The 25,030-nt window shown below is 49.6% G+C and overlaps 1 protein-coding gene across 2 annotated transcripts in view; it reads left to right on the top strand.

Moving 5' to 3' along the window:
• The window catches only part of myo5c (myosin VC), a 128,417-nt gene that overhangs the window by 52,144 nt on the left and 51,243 nt on the right, over nt 1-25,030 (top strand). For both annotated transcript variants that reach the window (XM_078241360.1, XM_078241361.1), the window contains 11 exons: nt 69-152; nt 4,528-4,662; nt 4,760-4,857; nt 4,987-5,073; nt 5,168-5,279; nt 8,092-8,303; nt 11,774-11,939; nt 16,284-16,430; nt 17,937-18,101; nt 18,253-18,346; nt 24,536-24,599. In XM_078241360.1, the coding sequence (XP_078097486.1) occupies nt 69-152; nt 4,528-4,662; nt 4,760-4,857; nt 4,987-5,073; nt 5,168-5,279; nt 8,092-8,303; nt 11,774-11,939; nt 16,284-16,430; nt 17,937-18,101; nt 18,253-18,346; nt 24,536-24,599 (1,364 nt within the window). The remainder of the gene's footprint in view (nt 1-68; nt 153-4,527; nt 4,663-4,759; nt 4,858-4,986; nt 5,074-5,167; nt 5,280-8,091; nt 8,304-11,773; nt 11,940-16,283; nt 16,431-17,936; nt 18,102-18,252; nt 18,347-24,535; nt 24,600-25,030) is intronic.

The following is a 25,030-nucleotide window of genomic DNA, read 5'->3' as shown; positions in this document are numbered from 1 at the left end:
AACTGTGGAGGCTGAGGTTTACCGAGCTGGCATATTGTAATAAACGCTACTTGTATTGTTTTGGCAAGGTTCAATATGAATGTGACGGTTTCCTCGAAAAGAACCGGGACACCTTGTACGAAGAACTGATTAATGTACTGAAGAAAAGTAAGGTTTGTGACCATCTCTGCACGTAAGGAAAGTTACCAATTTTAAAAGGTTGCTTACAGGGATAAGGGCAGGAAAACCTTTCTGGCAAATTCCACAACACTCAGACAATTGCTTCACATGCTCGTTTCAAATTCTGTTCTGTTAACCTTAATCCATATAGAATCATAGAGGTTTACAGTATGGAAACAGGCCCTTCGGCCCAACTTGCCCATGCTACCCTTTTTTTTAAACCCCTAAGCTAGTCCCAATTGCCCGCATTTGGCCCATATCCCTCTACACCCATCGTACCCGTGTAACTGAACATGAAGACAGCACAGAATTTCTTGCATGTAATCGTTTGCCTGCTTCAGCTAGTTTTTGCAGTATTGTTTCCCACATAAAAGTCCTTTTCTTTCTCCCCTTGTGTTTTAATTCCAAGCAGGGTGACTGCGCATGGTGCAATTGTAGCTGAAATGGGGATTCATTTTCCTTCAATGTCCCTTTTCCTGCTACACGACATCCTGTGGCGTCTTTACAGTAGCTCCTTTGGAGCTGAATTCTGTCCCATTTTTATTACAGTAAGAAGTTTAACAACACCAGGTTAAAGTCCAACAGGTTTATTTGGTAGCAAAAGCCACACAAGCTTTCGAGGCTCTGAGCCCCTTCTTCAGGTGAGTGGGAATTCTGTTCACAAACAGAACTTATAAGACACAGACTCAATTTACATGAATAATGGTTGGAATGCGAATACTTACAACTAATCCAGTCTTTAAGAAACAAAACAATGGGAGTGGAGAGAGCATCAAGACAGGCTAAAAAGATGTGTATTGTCTCCAGACAAGACAGCCAGTGAAACTCTGCAGGTCCGCGCAACTGTGGGAGTTACAAATAGTGTGACATAAATTCTGATTCTAGGATCGCATGATAAAGACTCAGGAGGAAAAAAGCAGAAATATTTATGTGAAATAGTGTGACATAAACCCAATATCCCGGTTGAGGCCGTCCTTGTGTGTGCGGAACCTGGCTATCAGTTTCTGCTCCGCGACTCTGCGCTGTCGTGTGTCGCGAAGGCCGCCTTGGAGAACGCTTACCCGAATATCAGAGGCCGAATGCCCGTGACCGCTGAAGTGCTCCCCAACAGGAAGAGAACAGTCTTGCCTGGTGATTGTCGAGCGGTGTTCATTCATCCGTTGTCGCAGCGTCTGCATAGTGACCCATTTTTATTAAACAGTTAAACAGCTGCAAACGCAAGACTTGTTTCTGAACCGTGGCTGAAAAAATAGTTTGATGTTTATTTATTTTAGTGTCACAAGTAGGCTTACATTAACGCTGCAATGAAGTTACTGTGATAATCCCCTAGTCGCCACACTCCGGCACTTGTTCGGGTACACTGAGGGAGAATTTAGCATGGCCAATGCACCTGAACAGCACGTCTTTCAGACTGTGGGAGGAAACCGGAGCATCCGGAGGAAACCCACGCAGACACGGGGGAGAACGTGCAGACTCCGCACAGACGGTGACTCCGGTTAGGAATTGAACCCGGGTCCCTGGTGCTATGAGGTAGCAGTGCTAACCACTGTGCCACCGTGCCGTCTCTCAATACACGCAACATTAAAATAGTTGCAAAGATGCTAGTTTCGCCAATGCAGTATTTACTACATAGTCACATTTGCAACTTAATTGTGCACTTGATGGACTTTGTCTGGTTTCTGGGCAGGACATGAATAGGCCAACAATGGCAAAAAACTTTAGTGTGGCACAGCGGTTAGCACTCCTGTCTCTCAGTGTCAGGGATCCAGGTTCAAATCCGGTTTTGGGTGACTGTCTGTGTGGAGTTTGCACGTTCTCCCCGTGTCTGTGTGGGTTTCCTCCTGCTCTGGTTACCTCCCACTTTCCAGAGATGTGTGGGTTAGGTGGATTGGCCATGCTAAATTGCCCCTTAGTGTCCCAAGATGTGTAGGTTAGGAGGATGAGCGGGGTAAATACAAGGATAGGGCCTGGGTGGGATGCTCTTTCGGAGAGTTGGTGCAGACTTGATGGGCCAAATGGCCTCCTCCTTCACTGTAGGGATTCGATGGATCCTATGGATGACATGTTCATGTAGCCTGAGCGTATAGCCCATCTGCAAATTGATATCTCGAGCAACCAGTAACTTATACATTTACTGACAGTGGCATTTTGCAAAGGAAATGTTGTGTAAAATGCCCTCTGCTGAAGTTCTTATTACTCAAGATGGATCTCCTGGAATAGAAGAGTAGATTAATGGCGTGCTTTAGTTACTTCTTTCTAAATGTGTATTTGTGAAGGTAAACTGAACTATTTTTTAGCTCCAGCATATGACAGATAAAAAAATGACATAGAAGAGAAAATTTTAAAGCCCAAAATAGAGATTAAAAAGATAAAACTCTGAAACACTTCCAACCATGTTAGAGTTTTAATAGAGTCAGGGTAAGAGTTGAACAACTGATACATTCTGAGAAGATAGATTAGTTATTTAAATATTCTCATGAGGATGTGTGCCTTCACTTTAACAGTGGTTCTATTTTTAACCGTCATTGGCTGGGATTTCCAAGCCTCTGGAAATCCGACAGGGGAAAGGAGGCAAGAAGGGCTGAATCCATGAGGCAAGTGCCTCTACAGCATGGCTTGGGGGCCAAGAGCAGCAGAAGGATTCCGTTGCCCCCCCCACCCACCCCCACCGGGCCAGGATCAGCAAGCAACAAGCTACCCAGGAAACCCCGGCTGCAACATCCTCCCCAACCCCCATGTTAACACTCTCTCCCACCTCCACACTAGGCCAACATGTTCTAACATGGTTCAGCTGAGGCCTAGTGTTACAGGATTGCTGACCAGAAAAGCAGGTTGAGGGCAGCAAAGCTACAGAAAATAAATGTGAAGATATCAGACAGTCGGAAAACCTGCATTTCTAAGCTTTCAACCTCAGAATAGTCACCTCCATCATCCCTCCCTCACCACCCAGTGTAGCTCCCTCTTCATTTCCAAGCCAGTAGCCAACCCAAAAAGCATTTTCCCTATGTTTACTAAACAATAAGTTAAACGCCACCCATGTCACACTGACGAGGAAATTTTAAAGCCCAAAAAAGAGATTAAATAGATAAAACTCTGGAAGAGGTACTGTCTTACACATCCCACTTCCAATTTTAACAGAGACAGTATGAGTGGCAAATAACCAATGAACTCTGAGACATTAGGTGGATTGGCCATGCTAAATTGTCCCTTAGTGTCCAAAAATGTGTAGGTTAGTGGATTGGTCATGCTAAATTGTCCCTAGAATCCAAAGATGTATAGTTTAGGTGGATTGGACATGCTAAATTGTCCCTTAGAATCCAAAGATGTGTAGTTTACGTGGATTGGCCTTGCTAACTTGTCCCCTAGTGTCCAAAATGTGTAGGTGAGGTAGATTAGCCATGGTAAATGCATGGGGTTATGGGGATAGGATGGAGGGAAGGGCCTGGGTTGGATGCTCTTTTGGAGAGTCAGTGCAGACTTGATGAGCTGGATGGCCTCTTTCTGCACCGTAGGGATTCTATGGTTCTAGAAACCAGGATGGGCAATTAAAATCCCCCATCGGGCTTTCACTCAGCCAGCTTGCTTGTCTTCCCGTCTATTCTAATTTTCCTCTGAGCAGGGGAGAGTCCCTTCTTTAAATATGCAGATCATTTCAGAGTCCAATGTAATTTTATGTGGAGACCTACACGGAACTGTGGCTTCCCCACCAGACCAATTTAGTGGGAAGAGGAGATTGGGCCAGAAGAACCCCAAATGGTGAGTGATTTTCCATATTTAAACTTTCTTTAAGGAGTGCAGGAGGATTTCTCATAGAATCCCTACAGTGCAGATGGGGCCATGTGGCACCAACTCTCTGACAGAGTACCTTACCCAGGCCCTCTTACCTGCCCTATCCCTGTAATCCCACACATTTACTATGGCCAATCCCCCTGACCTACATATCTTTGGACACTAAGGGGAAATTTAAGATGGCCAATCCACCTAATCTGCACATCTTTGGACTGTGGGCGGAAACCAGAGCACCCAGAGGAAACACACACAGACACAGGGAGAATGTGCAAACTCCACGCAGTCACCCAAGGCCTGAATTGAACCCAGGTCCCTGGCGCTATGAGGCAGCAGTGCTAATCGCTGGGCCACCGGGCCGCGCGTGGTCATGTGGGAGTCCCACACAGAAAGGTCAGGACTCCTTTGCCCCAGATAGAATTTGAACTGAGCATGTGAAGCAATCATAATGCCGCAAAGGCCTAGTGCGGATAATCAAACTAAATTAAAGCTCAGATATATGGAATTGTGATATGGAAGATTTAAACTCATTGCACTAAATCTAATCTTTCTGTGTTTTTTCTTTATATTTTAACTACACAGTTGCATCTCCTAGCTGAGTTTTTTCAAGAAAATGAATCATCTACAGGGAATTTGAATGCACACATTAAAGTCAGGCCTGCAAGACCAGGGTTCAAATCCTTCAACAAAGAACATCGGACAACTGTCGGCAGTAAGGTATAATCATTCAGAGAGTCATTTTCTCTGTCGAGATGTTTTAACATTGTTATAAAGCAAAAATGCACTTCTGACCCTATTTAAATGATAATTACAGTTCCGTAATTCTCTGCATCTGCTCATGGAGACCCTTAATGCTACAACACCTCACTATGTACGTTGCATTAAACCGAATGATTCTAAGCTCCCGTTTGAGTAAGTTGTATTGCTTTATCATTGTAACTTTTCATATGAAAGGATTTATTTGTCATAATAGCATTGAGAAAAATGTCACCTTGATAACTTAAGTGTCAAGAGTGCTACATTGTTAGCTTCTGTTTTTAGGTACAATTCAAAGAGAGTTGTTCAACAGCTAAGGGCCTGCGGTGTCCTGGAAACCATTAGGATCAGCGCACAGAGTTATCCTTCCAGGTAAACCCAATCTTTCTGCAACTCTTCCATTACAGCTGAAGGTTTAATGGAACATCACCTCGCATCAGCATCAATATTTCTTCCATGTTTTTAGGTGGACTTACTTTGAGTTTTTCAGCCGTTACCGCATTCTGATGTCCGAACAAGATCTTGCAATAAGTGATAAAAAACAGATTTGCAAAGAAGTCTTGAAGCATTTAATTCAGGTCAGTATGTTAAGACACTTTTCAGCTAGATCACTGTTGTCCAACCGAGCATTGCCCTCTGCCTTAGAATGAGAAGAGATCAAAGTGAGGTCTATAAGGTTAGCACTGCTGCCTTACAGCGTCAGGGACCCTGGCTCAATTCCAGCCTTTTGTCACTGTCTGTGTGGAGTCTGCACGTTCTTCCCGTGTCTACGTGGGTTTCCTCTGGGGGCTCCGGTTTCCTCCGGGTGCTCCGGTTTCCTCCCACAATCTGAAAGACGTGCGGGTCAGGTTGATTTGCCATGCAAAATTGCCCCTTAGTCTCAGGGGAACTATCAGGGTAAATACGTGGCATTACAGGGATATGGCCTGGGGGGTGGGATTCTTGTTGGTGCAGGTTCGATGGGCCAAATGGCCTCCTTCTGCACTGTAGGGATTCTATGAATCTAAGATGCTAAAGGAGATTGACAGGGTAGATGTAGAGCAGGTGTTTCCCCTTGTTGGACGTTCTAGAACGAGAGATCATAGTTTTAGGCTAAGGGGTGGCGGATTTAAAACAGAAATTAAAACAGGAATTATTTCACTCAGAAAGATCGTGAATGCGTGGAATTCTCTACCCCAGAGTGCAGTGGACGCCGGAACACTAAATAAATTGAAGGAGGAGATAGATAGGTTTTTAATTAGTTGTGGAATGAAGGGTTGTGGGGAGGGGCCAGGAAGGTGGAGATGAGGCTGAGATTAGATCAGCCATGATCATATTGAGTGGCAGAGCAGGCTTGAGGAGCTGAATTGCTCCTGCTCCTAGTTCTTATATTCTTAAAATATATATATATAATATGTTTTATCAGTTTGTCACTTGGTACATTGAAATCAAACAATAACATTGTAGGTTATTTCCTACAATAGAAATGTTCAAGAAAATAACTGCGAAACACCGATGTGTAATGTAAATTATATAACAATAGTTAACCTTATCTTCGTTACGTTTCATCAGTAATAACATAATATACCTTTAAGGGTGATACTATGGTGATAATATACCTGTTTGGAATAAGCTATGCAATCAAAAATATATGGAACAAGTTGATGAAGGATATATGTTATTCAGTAGGTAACTATTACTATTGCTGGTTAACCCAAATTATTTCATCTGTATATTAAAAGCAACATACTACAGATGCTGGAACATGAAGCAAAAACAGGAAATGCTGGAAAAACTCAGCAGGTCTGGCAGCATCTGTGGAGAGAGAAAATAGAGTTAACGTTTCGAGTCCGTGTGGCTCTTTTCCAAAGAAGAACAAAGAAAAGTACAGCACAGGAACAGGCCCTTTGGCTGTCTAAGCCCATGCCGATCATGATGCCCTAACTAAACTAAACAAACCTTCTGCCCTTGCTCAGTCCGTATCCCTCTATTCCCTCCCTATTCATGTACTCATCCACATGCCTCTTAAATGTTGCTAATGTGCCTGCTTCCACCACCTCCTCTGGCAGAGTGTTCCAGCCACCCACCACTCTCTGTGTGAAAAACTTGCCCCACACATCTCCCTTAAACTTTCCCCTTCTCACCTTGAACCTGTGCCCCTTGTAATTGACATTTCCACCCTTGGAAAGAGCCTCTGACTATCCACCCTGTCTAAGCCTCTCTGTCAGGTCTCCACTCAGCCTCCGTCTTTCCAGTGAAAACAACCTTAGTTTATTCAACCTCTCCTCATAGCCAACGCCCTCGAGACCAGGAAACATCCTGGTGAACCTTCTTTGCACTCTCTCCAAAGCTTCCATGTCCTTCTGGCAGTGTGGCGACCAGAATTACGCAATACTCCAAACGCGGCCTAACCAAAGTTTTACGTAGCTGCAACATGATTTCCCAACTCTTGTACTCAATGCCCTGGCTGATGAAGGCAAGCATGCCATTTGCCTTCTAAATCATTTTGGCCACCTGTGATGCCACTTTTAGGGAACTGTGGACCTGCACACCTAGATCTCTTGGATAAATGTTCATTGACATGCTCATAGTTGCATCAAGGTAAGGTATCACAATGTGTTAATAGAACATAGAACATAGAACAGTACAGCACAGAACAGGCCCTTCGGCCCACGATGTTGTGCCAAGCAAAGGGAGTTGTTGTGCCGAGTTAATGGGAGAATAATGGTCAATGCTCAGTGAAAGCGAAATGAAAGAATGCGGGCAGCACGGTGGCACAGTAGTTAGTGCTGCTGCCTCACAATGCCAGGGACCCGGGTTCAATTCCAGCCTCGGGTCACTGTCTGTGAGGAGTTTGCATGTTCCCCCTGTGTCTTTGTGGAACTCTTTGCCGCAGAAGACTTTGGAGACCAGGTCATTGAGCGTCTTTAAGACAGAGATAGATAGATTCTTGATTAATAAGAGCATCCGGGATTATGGGCAAAAGGCAGGGGAATGGGGATGAGAAAAATATCAGCCATGTTTGAATGGCGGAGCAGATTCGATGGGCTGAGTGGCCTCATTCTGCTCCTTATGGTCTACATGGGTTTCCTCCGGGTGCTCCGGTTTCCTCCCACAGCCAAAGATGTGCGGGTTAGGTTGATTGGCCATGTTAAATTGACCCTAGTATCAGGGGATTAGCAGGGTAAATATGTGGGGTTACGGGAATAGGGTCTGGATGGGATTGTGGTCGGTGCAGACTCGATGGGCCGAATGGCCTCCTTCTGCACTATAGGGATTCTATGAACAAGTGACAGGTGGTGATTATTTCATCTCTACATCAGTCAGTTAATAAAAAGTTAGGAAACATAGGCTTTGTGGTCCTTATTTTGCAAACAAGTGAATAAGTATTAACTTCTCTGTCGTCTGCAGGATCCAAACCAATACCAGTTTGGTAAGACGAAGATCTTCTTTCGCGCGGGGCAAGTGGCGTATCTGGAGAAGCTACGGGCGGATAAACTTCGGGCAGCTTCAGTCACTATACAGAAGAATCTGCGTTGCTGGATTCAGCGGAAAAAGTTCCTCGAGATGAAACAAGCTGCTATAATCATTCAGCAATACGTTCGTGGGCAGCGCGCCATACGGTAATAACGCTTCTTCCAACACTACCATTTACAACAGTGCTTAAAATTATTAAACAATCCGATTCAAGGCAGCGGTTTACCAAGTGTAATGAATCTGTGCATTTATAAGTAAGAATAGTATTTGCAATGGTATAACATCCTCAGAGTGATCCAAAGTGAAATGTAGGCCGGAATTCTCCAGCCGTTCATGCCGGTGGGATTCTCCGGTCTCGCCGGCAGCGCACCCCCACCCACGGGTTTCCCGCGGCGTGGGGTGACATCAATGGGAATTCCCATTGACAGCGGCGGGACCAGAGAATCCCACCGCTAGCAAACAGCACGCCACCTCCCGCTGGCGGGATACACGCGTCTGGGAGGCTGGAGAATCTTGCCCATTGTCACTTGTTCTGTAAAGAAATGTTGTCCTCAACTGAAACACAACACCCTCCAACAATGAGACGAATGACAAGATGATGTGTATTTTGTGATGTTAGTTGAGGGATAAATGATTTTGATTTGATTTATTATTGTCACATGTATTGGTGTACAGTGAAAAGTATTGTTTCGTGTGCGCTATGCAGATAAAGTGTACTGTGCATAGAGAAGGAAAGGAGAGGGTGCAGAATGTAGTGTTAAAGTCATAGCTAAAGAAAAATCAACTTAATATAGGGTAGGTCCATTCAAAAGTCTGACAGCAGCAGGGAAGAAGCTGTTCTTGTTGCTAAAGAGGGGATCGTGTGGCACAATGTGTAGCACCCATAACTCTGGAGCAGAAGCTCCGGGTTCAAGTCCAACTCCAGGGCTTGTCCATGGAAGGAGTATTCAAAATGCAGTTCAATGGACTGAGAATCAGTTTAGGAATTCTTCCCCCACTATTCCTCAAAGGGAAAATGTTTGTGAATAAACACTCCAAAACAAACACACTAAATTAATCCTTGCTTTATTTTGAATTGGGGTCTCAGTTTGACAAGACAGCAATTTCTTTGTGACTGCACCGAAATGTCAAACTTGATATATGTTTAGGTTTTGGAATGGGGCTTGAACCCCCAACTTTCTCACTCGGAAGTGAGATTCTTCACACTGAACCAAGTTGAATCATAGAATTCCAGCAGTGCAGAAAGAAGCCTTTCAGCCTATCAAGCCTGCACCAACAAGAATTCCACCCAGCCCCTATCCCGTAACCCCATCTATTTACCCTACAAATCTCCCTGACACGAAGGGAGAATTTAGCATGGCCAATCCACCTAACCCGCACAACTCTGGACTGTGGGAGGAAACCGGAGCACCCGGAGGAAACCCACGCAGACACGGGGAGAACGTGCAAACTCCATACAGACAGCGACCCAAGACGGGAATCGAACCTGGCTCCCTGATGCTGTGAGGCAGCAGTGCTAACCACTGTACCACCATGCCACCCGTGACACAGTAAACAAAATCTAATAATTATCTGCTTCGCCAGTCGCATTGTACAATGTGATCATCTGTCAAGCCACGTGATTTGATTTGATATGATGCTGTCTATGGCTTTCCCTCTGAACATGCTGCCATCAAACAGCCAAGAAAACAGTCAGAATTGATTATCTCAGAACAACACTGTGGAGAGTATCCCATCGCAATAATATATCTATGGATGGAGATGGGATTAGTATACCAAGATGTCATTTCCATCATTGTGTTAAAAGGTTGATTTACTGCTGCTTTCTAGTGGTTAATTGCTGTAATCTTAGACACAACATAGTGGATTCAGCTGTTCCTTGAAATGTTATTTTATTTCTTCTGCTAAAGTTGCTATTGACCAATTTATGTACTCAAATTTCACACATAACCAGGTTGAAAGTAATTTCACAGCTGAATTGACATTTTAGGATAGGAGACTTAACATCAAATTTTATGAACATTTTCTGAGGCTTTCGGGGACAATAATTCTATTTTTGGAATCCAGTTCTCCATCTGTGCCTGTGGTTCTAACTCAGATTACTAACCGCTGGAATATCTCGCTGATGTGAATGAAATGTCCAGTGCTCTTAACAGTTCTTTTTTGTTGATTTTGCACTGACACCAAGAGACATATTTAGCCTGTAGCTCCATCGTACTTCTTGTGCAGATTCTCGATGGGTATAAACTTCATTTTTCCGTCGGTATGATGCAGCAATCAAACTTGAGCTTTATTTTTATTTTTAAATCAGCAGCTACATTTGACTGTAAATAATGTTATTCATAGAATCCCTACAGTGCAGAAGAGGCCATTCAGCCCATCGTGTCTGCACCAATTCTCTGACAGAGCATCTTACCCAGGCCCTCTCCCCTGCCCTATCCCCGTAACCCCCCACATTTCCCATGGCTAATCCATCTAACCTACACATCTTGGGACACCAAGGGGCAATTTAGCATGGCCAATCCACCTAACCTTCATATCTTTGGAGTGTGGGAGGAAACCGGAGCACTCGAAGGAAACCCACACAGAAATGGGGCAAACGTGCAGACTCCACATGGACAGTCACCCAAGTCCAGAATTGAACCAGGCCCCTGGTGCTGTGAAGCAACAGTGCTAACTACTGTGCCACCATGCCGCACAGTTCTATAATATCAAGAAACACTTAGAGCAAGATTTTCCCATCCTGCCTGCCACGGGAATTGTAGCGGACGGGACACGGACCATGCAAAGGTCTGTTGACCTTGGGTGGGATTTTCTGGTCTTGGACGAGTGTGGCATTGGTGCATAGTCCATGCTAAATTCTCTCTCTGTGTACCCGAACAGGCACCGGAGTGTGGCAGCTAGGGGATTTTCACAGTAACTTCATTGCAATGTTAATGTAAGCCTACTTGTGAACTAGTAAATAAACTTAAAACTATACAGAGTATAGCCCAAGCTATGAGCTCTCTCCATGCTTGCTTCTACCCAGGTCTCTGTCCAGTTCACAACTGACCCAGGTCGTGGATCATGTGTCTCTTTATCTCACACTGTTTCCCAGTCCCACATTAACTCTTGCTATGCCAGACTCCCTCATACTACAATGGAGGCAAAAAGAAGATTCTTCTTTGCCACATGTTTAGTTATTATTTCCGTTAGTTAAGTTGGCCGATTTCTTAAGTTAGACTTAATTGCTCGTTAATCGAGGGATCACTTCAGGTGGAAATAAAGATTGTCTAATTTTTAGTTGCGTCAAGTGCTCCCCCTCATGGAGATGGGGAAAATAAAACATTGTCATGGCTCACATTTTGTTCATTGTGGAAAGCTGCAGGAGTTGGTAGTTTATCAGCATGTGTTAGACTGTGGACGGGAATCTCCGATCTTGTGTGCCCCGCCACTGCTGCCAGCGCGGATGGAGAATTTGGGCGCTCAGCCAAAACTCCATTCACTGCAGCGGGACTGGAGAATCCCAGCCGCGGGCGAGGTCGGAGAATTCCGGATGAAATGCATTACTCATCTCATTTCAGAATAATTACAAGTGTTTAAAGTGTAATTAATATCTCTGTGATTTTAATTTAAGACACGTATTGAACGCCAGGATGCTAAAAGAAGCCTGGGCTGTGGTTATCATTCAAAAACACTGGCGGCGATATCTGGTGTGTCGCCTGTACCAGCTCATTCTGGTGGCCACCATTACAATTCAATCTTACACCCGTGGCTGGCGAGCAAGAAGGAAATATAACAAGGTAAGTTTTAGATCAGAAAAATGGACATGTCGGCTCCAGAAGAAGGGACGAACTAACCACTTTCAGTAGTTAGAGAGAGAACTGGAAAATGAATAACTGCAGACACAAAGTACAGAAGAAGTGAATTCTTTCAATACGCAATTACAGAGGAGCAGTTAGCAGAGAACTGTTCAAGATGTTAATGGGGGCAAAAACTGAGGAGCAATAGACAACCAGTATACTAAATGAATGTCTCCATTAGTATTCTCTATTCAAGCCATGACCTCCCTAAATAGTGATAACTCATGAAGAATGAATACCTTCAACATAAACCTGATGGAAATCCTTAACAATCTGGGACAAGAAAAATTCTGGGAGAACCATTGAACTCCAGTGATTTCCTGCTTGATTGGATACAAGATAAAGTGGTGCCTATTTCCAAAAAGGCTGGCAAGCCAAGAGAAACCCAAGCTACTATAGATCATTGATTCTGTATAGAGAATAAATAAATAATGAAATCAGAGACAAACTTATGATGACCCACTAAATTGCTTGGATTCAGAAAGAAAGAGCAGGATTTACCCCAGGGGTACCTGGGCTCCAACATAATGGCCAAATGACAGGTTAGAAGCCCGCACGGCATGAAAAACAGCCACCCACGTTGATTTTCCCAGAAATGGCCAATTATTGGCCAGAGCGCAGATTCACTAAGGACGTTAAACTGAATGTGAACTTGGGTTGAACAAAGGCAAATGAAATCCAATATCAAGCAGATGTAGAGTACTATACCTCGAGGGCGGAACGGTGGCACAGTGGTTAGCACTGCAGCCTCACAGCACCAGGAACCCAGGTTCAATTCTGGCCTCGCGTCACTGTCTGCATGGAGTTTGCACATTCTCCCCATGTCTGTGTGGGTTTCCTGCTGGTGCTCCAGTTTCCTCCCACACTCCAAAGATGTGTGGGTCAGGTTGAATGGCCATGTTAAATTGTAAGACGTCTCACCACACCAGGTTAAAGTCCAACAGGTTTATTTGGCAGCAAATACCATAAGCTTTCGGAGCACTGCTCCTTCGTCAGATGGAGTGGAAATCTGCTCTCAAACAGTGCAAACAGACAGAATCAAGTTGCAGAATACTGATTAGAATGCAAATCCTACAGCCAGCCAGGTCTTAAATGTACAGACAATGTGGGTGGAGGGAACATTAAACACAGGTTAAAGAGATGTGTATTGTCTCCAGACAGAACAGCTAGTGAAATTCTGCAAGTCCAGGAGGCAAGCTGTGGGGGTTACTGATAACGTGACATAAATCCAACATCCCGGTTTAGGCCATCCTCATGTGTGCGGAACTTGGCTATCAGTTTCTGCTCAGCGACTCTGCGCTGTCGTGTGTTGTGAAGGCCGCCTTGGAGAACGCTTACCTGAAGATCCAAGGCTGAATGCCCGTGACTGCTGAAGTGCTCCCCCACAGGAAGAGAACAGTCTTGCCTGGTGATTGTCGAGCGGTGTTCATTCATCCGTTGTCGTAGCGTCTGCATGGTTTCCCCAATGTACCATGCCTCGGGACATCCTTTCCTGCAGCGTATCAGGTAGACAACGTTGGCCGAGTTGCAAGAGTAGGTACCGTGTACCTGGTAGATGGTGTTCTCACGTGAGATGATGGCATCCGTGTCGATGATCCGGCACGTCTTGCAGAGGTTGCTGTGGCAGTGTTGTGTGGTGTCGTGGTCACTGTTCTCCTGAAGGCTGGGTAGTTTGCTGCGGACAATGGTCTGTTTGAGGTTGCGTGGTTGTTTGAAGGCAAGAAGTGGGGGTGTGGGGATTGGCTTGGCGAGATGTTCGTCTTCATCAATGACATGTTGAAGGCTCCGGAGGAGATGCCGTAGCTTCTCAGCTCCGGGGAAGTACTGGACGACGAAGGGTACTCTGTCCGCCGTGTCCCGTGTCAGATGAGGAGGATCGCAACAGACACCTCCAGACGCTGAAATATGCCCTCATAAGAACAGGATATGGCGCTCGACTCATCGATCAACAGTTCCAACGCGCCACAGCGAAAAACCGCACCGATCTCCTCAGAAGACAAACACGGGACACGGTGGACAGAGTACCCTTCGTCGTCCAGTACTTCCCCGGAGCGGAGAAGCTACGGCATCTCCTCCAGAGCCTTCAACATGTCATTGATGAAGACGAACATCTCGCTAAGGCCATCCCCACACCCCCACTTCTTGCCTTCAAACAACCACGCAACCTCAAACAGACCATTGTCCGCAGCAAACTACCCAGCCTTCAGGAGAACAGTGACCACGACACCACACAACCCTGCCACAGTAACCTCTGCAAGACGTGCCGGATCATCGACACGGATGCCATCATCTCACGTGAGAACACCATCTACCGGGTACACGGTACCTACTCTTGCAACTCGGCCAACGTTGTCTACCTGATACGCTGCAGGAAAGAATGTCCCGAGGCATGGTACATTGGGGAAACCATGCAGACGCTACGACAACGGATGAATGAACACCGCTCGACAATCACCAGGCAGGAGTGTTCTCTTCCTGTGGGGGAGCACTTCAGCAGTCACGGGCATTCAGCCTTGGATCTTCAGGTAAGCGTTCTCCAAGGCGGCCTTCACAACACACGACAGCGCAGAGTCGCTGAGCAGAAACTGATAGCCAAGTTCCGCACACATGAGGACGGCCTAAACCGGGATGTTGGATTTATGTCACGTTATCAGTAACCCCCACAGCTTGCCTCCTGGACTTGCAGAATTTCACTAGCTGTTCTGTCTGGAGACAATACACATCTCTTTAACCTGTGTTTAATGTTCCCTCCACCCACATTGTCTGTACATTTAAGACCTGGCTGGCTGTAGGATTTGCATTCTAATCAGTATTCTGCAACTTGATTCTGTCTGTTTGCACTGTTTGAGAGCAGATTTCCACTCCATCTGACGAAGGAGCAGTGCTCCAAAGCTTATGGTATTTGCTACCAAATAAACCTGTTGGACTTTAACCTGGTGTTGTGAGACGTCTTACTGTGTTCACCCCAGTCCAACGCCGGCATCTCCACATCATGTTAAATTGACCCTAATGTCAAGGTGATGAGATAGGGTAAATATGTGGGGTTACAGGAATAGGGCCTGGGTGGGATTGTGGTCGGTGCAGACTCGATGGGCCGAATGGCCTCCTTCTGCACTGTAGAGAATCTATGACGAATTAGTCAATGCTCGTACTCAACAAACATCTTGGAATAGGTGAGGTTGAATTGGAAAGAGTTTTAGTAGACTGAATAGTGAAGATGTTCGAATACTGTGGGGCAGTGACCAACATTGCAAGTGGAACACTGAGCTGTACAGCCAAAACGTTAGGTTCATAGAAAATCACGCCAACATTTCATAATGCTCTGCTCAAGGCCTCATTATTGTACAATAATGTGTACAATCATCGAGATATACCGTGATATAGGTTCTGGAGAACGGAACAATCTGCAGCATCAGAATACCATTGAAACACTGAGGAGGTTAGAGCAATTTTAGCCTTCAGAATTGTTGACTGCAGAGTAATCTTATGGAAGCATAAGCGATGGTAAATAAGTTAAGAAAAGGTAAATCCAGGACACTAGTTCAACTAACCTGTGATAGTAAGATGCGTAAATTTTGGATTGATGGCAGGAAGTTCATAAAAACAGATTAAATGGACTTCTGGTTGGTGAATGAGCTATAATGGGTTAAATAAAGTTATTCACTTGTATCTGTCTTCTGTTCTGAATTGTATTAAAACTCCGTACTCAGAAATAAAGCTACTTGCATTTATACAGCACTTCAGAACAGCCTGAAGTGCTTCAGAGACGGTGGGAGGGGTTTTCCACATGTTTTCTGGCAGCAGAGGCAGCTCGCCATTGGTTGCCAGTGGGATTTTTCAGTCCCACCAATGACTTTGGCGTTTCATGGGGCTCACACGTCCCGCCTCCGGGGAACCCACCGCAGGAGGTTGCCTTCAGAGGGACCAGAAGATCTCACTGGCGGGGAGTGTTGGAAAATCCGGCCCAATGAACTACTTTTCCACATATAGCTACCAGAGTCATGGAGATACACAGCATGCAAACAGGCCCTTCGGCCCAACCCGTCCATGCCAACCAGGTTTCCTGAACGGAACTAGTCCCATTTGCCTGCGTTTGGCCCATATCCCTCCATACCTTTCCCATCCACATACCTGTCCAAATGTATTTTAAATGTTAAAATAATTAAACAATTAATTATTTAGTTGAAGCAACTGACTGAATAAGTTTTTTTCTACATTTAATGGAAGTCAAAACTTTAAATCTTGCAAGATGCTTATCTTTCATTTGTTCAATATTTCTTACAGATGCTGAAAGATCAAAAAGCGTTAGTGATTCAGAAGCATGTGCGTGCCTGGCTGGTAAGACGCAGATATCAAAGTATACGTCGGTTTGTTTTGAACATCCAGCTAACTTTCCGTGTCAAACAGCTCCATAAGAAACTGGATGAGCAGGTGAGTTCCATCAGCCACCTCTTGGAAAATAAACACAAGTTTCTGGTGATATATTTTCAGTAAGTTTTCAATTCACAAAGGCTTGCGTAATAAAGCCTGCCAACGCTGTGGGAAATCCCCCACAGCCATTCCAAACATGTTTCCAACTAAATGAAAGAAGGAAATGCAAAGGACATCCCAGTGCCTGGCTTTCCAATTTGGCAATGTTTAGAAAAACGTGGCAAACTTGAGAAATCTTTAGCAGCCAGTGTAAGTGGATTTCTGTTAAAACTCCTGCAAGTTGCCTCCTGATTAAAGTTTATTTATTAGTTACAAGTAAGGCTTATATTAACACTAAGAAGTTACTGTGAAATTCCCCTAGTTGCCACAGTCCAGCGCCTGTTCGGGTCAATGCACTTAACCAGAACGTCTTTCAGAATGTGGGAGGAAACCGGAGTACCCAGAGGAAACCCACGCAGACACGGGGAGAATGTGCAAACTCCGCACAGAGGGTGGCCCAAGCCGGCAATCGAACCCAGGTCTCTGGCGCTGTGAAGCAGCAGTGATCATCACTGTGCCACCATGCTGTAGAAAGGGCATGTTCTGTTCAAAGCAATTCACTAGAAAGGAAAATTGGTCATTCTATCATTTTAAAGCACATACGAGAAATATAACGACAATAAAAGATTCATTTGAGGGGAACAGTTAGTACTGAGGAAGGCTGACATTAAGAAGTCGGTAGCAAACTCGCAGAATCGGTCTGTCAATGGTAAACTAATTGCAATGTAGTTAAGTTTAAGGTGGTGCATTTTTGGTGGGTGGGATAAGGAGGGGTGGGATTTTCCTGCTCCACCTGCCGGCAGGATCTTCAGGTCCTGCCAAAGTCAATGGACTTTTGGCTAGTTTGCCACATGTGCCACGGCAGGAATTGCCACGCTGGTGGGCAGAAAACCCCAGCCAGGATCCCTATTCCTAGGAAATGAAGAGTCTGAATGAGGTCAAGGTCAAGGCAGTGTTCTCAGAAGGATCTCCTTTTTGGATGGCACAGTGATTACAAAATCACAAATCATTAAACACGGCAAAGAAGGTGAGCAAAGCCACCAATAGGCAAACGAATGACTGTGGATGGAAGTATTTGCCAACTAGCAAATCGACTTTAGTTACACTCCCGAGGAAATGCTTTGAGTAGAATGCCATCCAAAGGAGAGATCCTGCTGAGAACCCTGCCCTTTAATTTGCTTCTAATTCCTCCCCCGCCACCCACCTGCCATTGGCCTGTCAAGTGCCTAATTGACACATGTTTTGCAGTGGACCTTCCTGGAAAGAGGGAGGGCTTTCACCAGTGTCCGAGACCCCCATTGCCTCCACAAGCTTCTGTGCAATATCTCTAAAACTATATTGATTTGATGCACCCTGGTTTTTTAAGATGCACTGAATTTAATGGATTTTTTTAACATACTAGAAATGTACAGGACAGAGAGAGTGATCTCTAACTATATTGGATCTGTGTTTCTCTGCCTAAACCAGAGCAAAGAGAACAAGGGGTTGCTGGAACGTTTGACACACTTGTCCTCTGTTCACTCTGCTGATACGGGCAAATATCAGAAACTTGAGGAAGAGTTCCAGAAAACAGTGGAGCAAAGGAAATTCATCGAAGAGCAAGTAAAGAAATCCAAGGGGCAAACTGAGCAGGTATTTCTCTCTGTAGAACACCAAATTCAATCAACATTTACTAATGCGGCCATTTTGAGGGGAAGCAGGTGGGGAGGATTAGATCTACCATGTTCCACTAAAATATTCACACAATCTTCTTGACTCAATCCTCCATTTGCAATTCACACAGACATTGTCGGAGTTCAGAAAGCAAACGTTATCATTGCAAGCGCAAAACCAGAAGCTGGAGAAGCAACATCAAGAACAGACGCAGGAAATGAAAGGTGCGTTCCAGATAGAAATGCTACTTGCCAGCTGTTATCAATCATTATTTCACAGTTGCAATTTTGTTAGCTGCGAGGTTAGGAATAATTCTAGAACAGCCTGAACGGGGTCAACAGGCAGAAGAACGAGCTGAGGTGGTGGTTTCTCATTTACATCTTGAGCTATTTATGATCTGGAACACACGGAATGAAATGGTCAATAATTCAACAATAACGTTTCAAAGAGAATTGGATAAATTCTCCAAGGGGAATAAATTGCTGGGGAAATGGGATGGCTCTTTCTGAGTGTGGGTACGGACATGGTGGGTTGAATGGCCACATTCCAAACTATATAGTTCTATGATCCAGGCAGCAAGCTCAGGCATTGTGTGCAATCCCTAAGGCAGCAGGAGACTTCTGACGATTCACTGCAGTTTTATTTTTATACAGTAGTTCAGCACAAACATTGTTTTCTCCCCTCTCCCCCTTCTCCCCTCTCCCCCTTCTCCCCTCTCCCCCTTCTCCCCTCTCCCCCTTCTCCACTCTCCCCCTTCTCCACTCTCCCCCTTTCTCCCCTCTCCCCTTCTCCCCTCCCCCCTTCTCCCCTCCCCTCCTTCTCCCCTCCCCCCCTTCTCCCCTCCCCCCCTTCTCCCCTTCCCCCCTTCTCCCCTCCCCCCCTTCTCCCCTCCCCCCCTTCTCCCCTCCCCCCCTTCTCCCCTCCCCCCCTTCTCCCCTCCCCCCCTTCTCCCCTCCCCCCCTTCTCCCCCTCCCCCCTTCTCCCCTTCTCCCCTCCCCCCCTCTCCCCTCCCCCCCTTCTCCCCTCCCCCCCTTCTCCCCTCCCCCCCTTCTCCCCTCCCCCCCTTCTCCCCTCCCCCCCTTCTCCCCTCCCCCCCTTCTCCCCTCCCCCCCCTTCTCCCCTCCCCCCCCTTCTCCCCTCCCCCCCTTCTCCCCTCCCCCCCTTCTCCCCTCCCCCCCTTCTCCCCCTCCCCTCTCCCCCCTCTCCCCTCCCCCCTTCTCCCCTCCCCCCCTTCTCCCCTCCCCCCCTTCTCCCCTCCCCCCCTTCTCCCCTCCCCCCCTTCTCCCCTCCCCCCTTCTCCCCTCCCCCCTTCTCCCCTCCCCCCTTCTCCCCTCCCCCCCTTCTCCCCTCCCCCCCTTCTCCCCTCCCCCCCTTCTCCCCTCCCCCCCTTCTCCCCTCCCCCCCTTCTCCCCTCCCCCCCTTCTCCCCTCCCCCCTTCTCCCCTCCCCCTCTTCTCCCCTCCCCCCCTTCTCCCCTCCCCCTCTTCTCCCCTCCCCCCCTTCTCCCCTCCCCCTCTTCTCCCCTCCCCCCCTTCTCCCCTCCCCCCCTTCTCCCCTCCCCCCCTTCTCCCCTCCCCCCCTTCTCCCTCCCCCCCTTCTCCCCTCCCCCCTTCTCCCCTCCCCCCCTTCTCCCCTCCCCCCCTTCTCCCCTCCCCCCTTCTCCCCTCCCCCCCTTCTCCCCTCCCCCCCCCCTTCTCCCCTCCCCCCCTTCTCCCCTCCCCCCCTTCTCCCCTCCCCCCCTTCTCCCCTCCCCCCCTTCTCCCCTCCCCCCCCCCCTCTCCCCTCCCCCCCTTCTCCCCTCCCCCCTTCTCCCCTCCCCCCCCTTCTCCCCTCCCCCCCTTCTCCCCTCCCCCCCTTCTCCCCTTCCCCCTTCTCCCCTCCCCCCTTCTCCCCTCCCCCCCCTTCTCCCCTCCCCCCCTGTCTCCCCCTCTCCCCTCCCCCCCTTCCCCCTCCCCCCCTTCTCCCCTCCCCCCCTTCTCCCCTCCCCCCCTTCTCCCCTCCCCCCTTCTCCCCTTCTCCCTCCCCCCTTCCCCCTCCCCCCCTTCTCCCCTCCCCCCCTTCTCCCCTCCCCCCTTCTCCCCTCCCCCCCTTCTCCCCTCCCCCCCTTCTCCCCTCCCCCCCTTCTCCCCTCCCCCCCTTCTCCCCTCCCCCCCCTTCTCCCCTCCCCCCCTTCTCCCCTCCCCCCCTTCTCCCCTCCCCCCCCTTCTCCCCTCCCCCCCTTCTCCCCTCCCCCCCTTCTCCCCTCCCCCCCTTCTCCCCTCCCCCCTTCTCCCCTCCCCCCTTCTCCCTCCCCCCTTCTCCCCTCCCCCCCTTCTCCCCTCCCCCCCTTCTCCCCTCCCCCCCTTCTCCCCTCCCCCCCTTCTCCTCCCCTCCCCCCCTTCTCCCCTCCCCCCCTTCTCCCCTCCCCCCTTCTCCCCTCCCCCCCTTCTCCCCTCCCCCCCTTCTCACCTCCCCCCCTTCTCCCCTCCCCCCTTCTCCCCTCCCCCCCTTCTCCCCTCCCCCCCTTCTCCCCTCCCCCCCTTCTCCCCTCCCCCCCTTCTCCCCTCCCCCCCTTCTCCCCTCCCCCCCCTTCTCCCCTCCCCCCCTTCTCCCCCTCCCCCCCTTCTCCCCTCCCCCCCCCTTCTCCCCCTCCCCCCCCTTCTCCCCTCCCCCCCTCTCCCCTCCCCCCCCTTCTCCCCTCCCCCCCTTCTCCCCTCCCCCCCTTCTCCCCTCCCCCCCCTTCTCCCCTCCCCCCCTTCTCCCCTCCCCCCCCTTCTCCCCTCCCCCCCCTTCTCCCCTCCCCCCCCTTCTCCCCCCCCCCCCCTTCTCCCCTCCCCCCCCCTTCTCCCCTCCCCCCCCTTCTCCCCTCCCCCCCCTCCTCCCCCCCCCCCCTTCTCCCCTCCCCCCCCTCCTCCCCTCCCCCCCCTCCCCCCCTCCTCCCCTCCCACCCCTTCTCCCCTCCCCCCCTTCTCCCCTGCCCCCCCTTCTCCCCTCCCCCCCTTCTCCCCCTCCCCCCCTTCTCCCCTCCCCCCCCTTCTCCCCTCCCCCCCTTCTCCCCTCCCCCCTTCTCCCCTCCCCCCCCCTTTCTCCCCTCCCCCCCCTTTCTCCCCTCCCCCCCCTTCTCCCCTCCCCCCCTTCTCCCCTCCCCCCCTTCTCCCCTCCCCCCCCTTCTCCCCTCCACCCCCTTCTCCCCTCCCCCCCCCTTCTCCCCTCCCCCCCCCTTCTCCCCTCCCCCCCTCTCCCCTCCCCCCCCCTCCCCTCCCCCCCCCTTCTCCCCTCCCCCCCCTTCTCCCCTCCCCCCCTTCTCCCCTCCCTCCCCTCTCCCCCCTCCTCCCCTCTCCCCCCTCCTCCCTTCTCCCCCCTCCTCCCTTCTCCCCCTCCTCCCTTCTCCCCCCTCCTCCCTTCTCCCCCCTCCTCCCTTCTCCCCCCTCCTCCCTTCTCCCCCCTCCTCCCTTCTCCCCCCTCCTCCCTTCTCCCTTCTCCCCCCTCCTCCCTTCTCCCCCCCTCCCTCTCCCCTCCTCCTTCTCCCTTCTCCCCCCTCCTCCCTCTCCCCCCTTCTCCCCCCTCCTCCCTTCTCCCCCCTCCTCCCTTCTCCTTCCCCCCTCCTCCCTTCTCCCCCCTCCTCCCTTCTCCCCCCTCCTCCCCCCTCCTCCCTTCTCCCCCCTCCTCCCTTCTCCCCCCCTCCCCCCCTTCTCCCCTCCCCCCCTTCTCCCCTCCCCCCCCTTCTCCCCTCCCCCCCCTTCTCCCCTCCCCCCCCTTCTCCCCTCCCCCCCCTTCTCCCCTCCCCCCCCTCCTCCCCTCCCCCCCCTTCTCCCCTCCCCCCCCCTCCCTCCCCTCCCCCCCTCCCCCCCTCCTCCCCTCCCACCCCTTCTCCCCTCCCCCCCTTCTCCCCTGCCCCCCCTTCTCCCCTCCCCCCTTCTCCCCTCCCCCCCCTTCTCCCCTCCCCCCCTTCTCCCCTCCCCCCTTCTCCCCTCCCCCCCCCTTTCTCCCCTCCCCCCCCTTCTCCCCTCCCCCCCCCTTCTCCCCTCCCCCCCTTCTCCCCTCCCCCCCCCTTCTCCCCTCCCCCCCCTTCTCCCCTCCCCCCCCCTTCTCCCCTCCCCCCCCTTCTCCCCTCCCCCCCCTCTCCCCTCCCCCCCCTTCTCCCCTCCCCCCCCTTCTCCCCTCCCCCCCTTCTCCCCTCCCTCCCCTCTCCCCCCTCCTCCCCTCTCCCCCCTCCTCCCTTCTCCCCCCTCCTCCCTTCTCCCCCCTCCTCCCTTCTCCCCCCTCCTCCCTTCTCCCCCCTCCTCCCTTCTCCCCCCTCCTCCCTTCTCCCCCCTCCTCCCTTCTCCCCCCTCCTCCCTTCTCCCCCCTCCTCCCTTCTCCCCCCTCCTCCCTTCTCCCCCCTCCTCCCTTCTCCCCCCTCCTCCCTTCTCCCCCTCCTCCCTTCTCCCCCCTCCTCCCTTCTCCCCCCTCCTCCCTTCTCCCCCCTCCTCCCCCCTCCTCCCTTCTCCCCCCTCCTCCCTTCTCCCCCTCTTTCCCCCCTTCTTTCCCCCCTTCTCCCCTTCTTTCCCCCCTTCTCCCCTTCTTTCCCCCCTTCTCCCCTTCTTTCCCCCCTTCTCCCCTTCTTTCCCCCCTTCTCCCCTTCTTTCCCCCCTTCTCCCCTTCTTTCCCCCCTTCTCTCCTGTCTGTTCCCTTCATCCCTTCATCTCCTAGCTTCACCACCTCTCCTCTCTCTTCCCCCTCCCCTCCCCTCTCTGCTTTGTGCAGTTAGGACTCACGATTAGTCCTCAGGAGCTGCGAAGGTGGCAGATAGTCACTGGCTCAATGCTGGAAAGGGTTAGGGCTCAGAAGAAGCCCTGAGAGCCATTTTGTGTAGCTTGGGAGAATGGAGCTTGGTGAAATTCAGGGGCAGTGGCAGTGCCTGCCCAGTGAAGCTAGCCAGTTATTAAAGTGCAATTGTGCCAGTAAATAGAATGAATGGTAGAGTATAAGAGAGATATTATAAATAATTTTATCTTTCTGATCTTGTATATGGTAAAGTTTATTTTTGTTTGGTCAAAACCCATGGAATCTTGCGGCTTTATTCACTGAGCAAGTGTCTTAATCTCAAACTTTGTCTACCTGAAGCAAAACCTTGCTGGTCCCTAAGCAGATCTAAAACGTGAGGGGTCTGGTCTACGATCAGCGGTGTGAAGCAACTACTTGAGTGAAATGGCATCTTCACAGAGTGAAACTTTACAAAGATTTTCCTCGGCATGTTGCCAAGCAAAGAATTTGACACCAAGCCACTTACGGAGATATTAGAAGAGGTGACTAAAGCTTGGTCAGAGGTTTTAAGGAGTGTGTCACAGGAGGAAAACAAGGCACTCCTGTTCAGGGAGGGAATTCTGTGAGCTTCGGGCCTCCTTCAGCTTAGGAGCTGGAGGCATGGCCACTGTGATGGTGCAGATAAAAACAGGCATGCACAAGAGACCAGGATTGGAGACATAGAAACATAGAACCTAGAAGCAGGAGTAGGCCATTCGGCCCGTCGAGCCTGCTCCGCATTCATTTTGATCATGGCTGATCATTAAAATCAATATCCTGATCCCCCCCCCCTTCCCCCCCATATCCCTTGATCTCTTTTGCCTCAAGAGCTATATCTAATTTCTTCTTGAAATCACACAATGTTTTGGCCTCAACTACTTTCCGTGGTAGTGAATTCCGCACATTCACCACTCTCAGATCTTGGAGGGTTGTAGGGTTTAAAGTTTATTCATTAGAGGCACTGTTGACTTACATTAACATTGCAATGAAGTTGTAATGAAAATCCCCCAGTTCGGGGACACTGAGGGAGAATTTAGTATGGCCAATGCACCTAACCAGCACATCTTTCAGACTGTGGGAGGAAGCCAGAGCACACGGAGGAAACCCACGCAGACACGGGGAGAATGTGCAGACTCTGTTCTCCCCGTTTGTGTGTGGGTTTCCTCTGGGTGCTCCAGTTTGCTCTCTCAGTCCAAGGATGTGTAGGTTAGGGGGATTAGCCATGGGAAATGTGTGGAGTTATTGGGATAGGGCGGGGGAGAGGGCCTGGGTAAGATACTCTGTCAGTGAATAGTGCAGACTCGATGGACCGAATGGCCTCTTCTGCACTGCAGGGGTTCTATAATTCTAATTGCACCCTCTGATGATGCAGCCCCCCCATGCTGCACTGTGGTGTTAAACCAAGATTATGAACTCAAATCCTGGAGTGGGATTTAAACTGATAACTGACACATTCAGGAGAGAGGGTGCGGCCAACTGGGCCACATTCCGTGCGTAATGAAAACGGGGATCTTTCTTTCACATCTTTGCTTGACTTCAAGGCTGTTAATATTGGAATATGAATCCAGTCCCTTACTGAGACAGCAAATTGCCGCAGAAGTTGATGGTCTATACTGACACGAACGTTTGTTCAATTGTGTTTATTCACAGAAAAAATGGAAGCAATCACGCAACAGCATCTTGGTGATTTAGAAAGAGAAGAACGACAAAGGAGGTACAAACAGCACGGGATATTTGTATCCTGCCATGTTCGAGAGCTTTACTCCATTTTCTAAATAACAGTTAGGTTTTCTCCAGCATTCAAGTGGATTCACCATTGAAAAGATCATCTGAACAAGGACTACAGAATATAATAAAAGCTGGAAATCTGAAATACAAACAGAGCATGCTGGAAAAGTTCAGCAAGTTCCTTTTTTATTCATTTGTGGGACATGGGCGTTGCTGACTGGCCAGCATTTATTGCCCATCCCGAGTTGCCCGAGGGCAGTTGAGAGTCAACCACTTTGGGTAGCATGGTGGCACGGTGGCTCAGTGGTTAGCACTGCTGTCTCACAGTGCCAGGGACCCGGGTTCAATTCCCTGCTTGGGTCACTGCCTGTGTGGAGTCTGCACGTTCTCCCCGTGTCTGCATGGGTTTCCTCTGGG

This window comes from Mustelus asterias, chromosome 24, assembly GCF_964213995.1.
Source record: "Mustelus asterias chromosome 24, sMusAst1.hap1.1, whole genome shotgun sequence".
NCBI classification, from domain to species: domain Eukaryota; kingdom Metazoa; phylum Chordata; class Chondrichthyes; order Carcharhiniformes; family Triakidae; genus Mustelus; species Mustelus asterias.
Note: the sequence above shows the minus strand (reverse complement) of the source record. Positions and strands in the feature narration are given on the sequence as shown.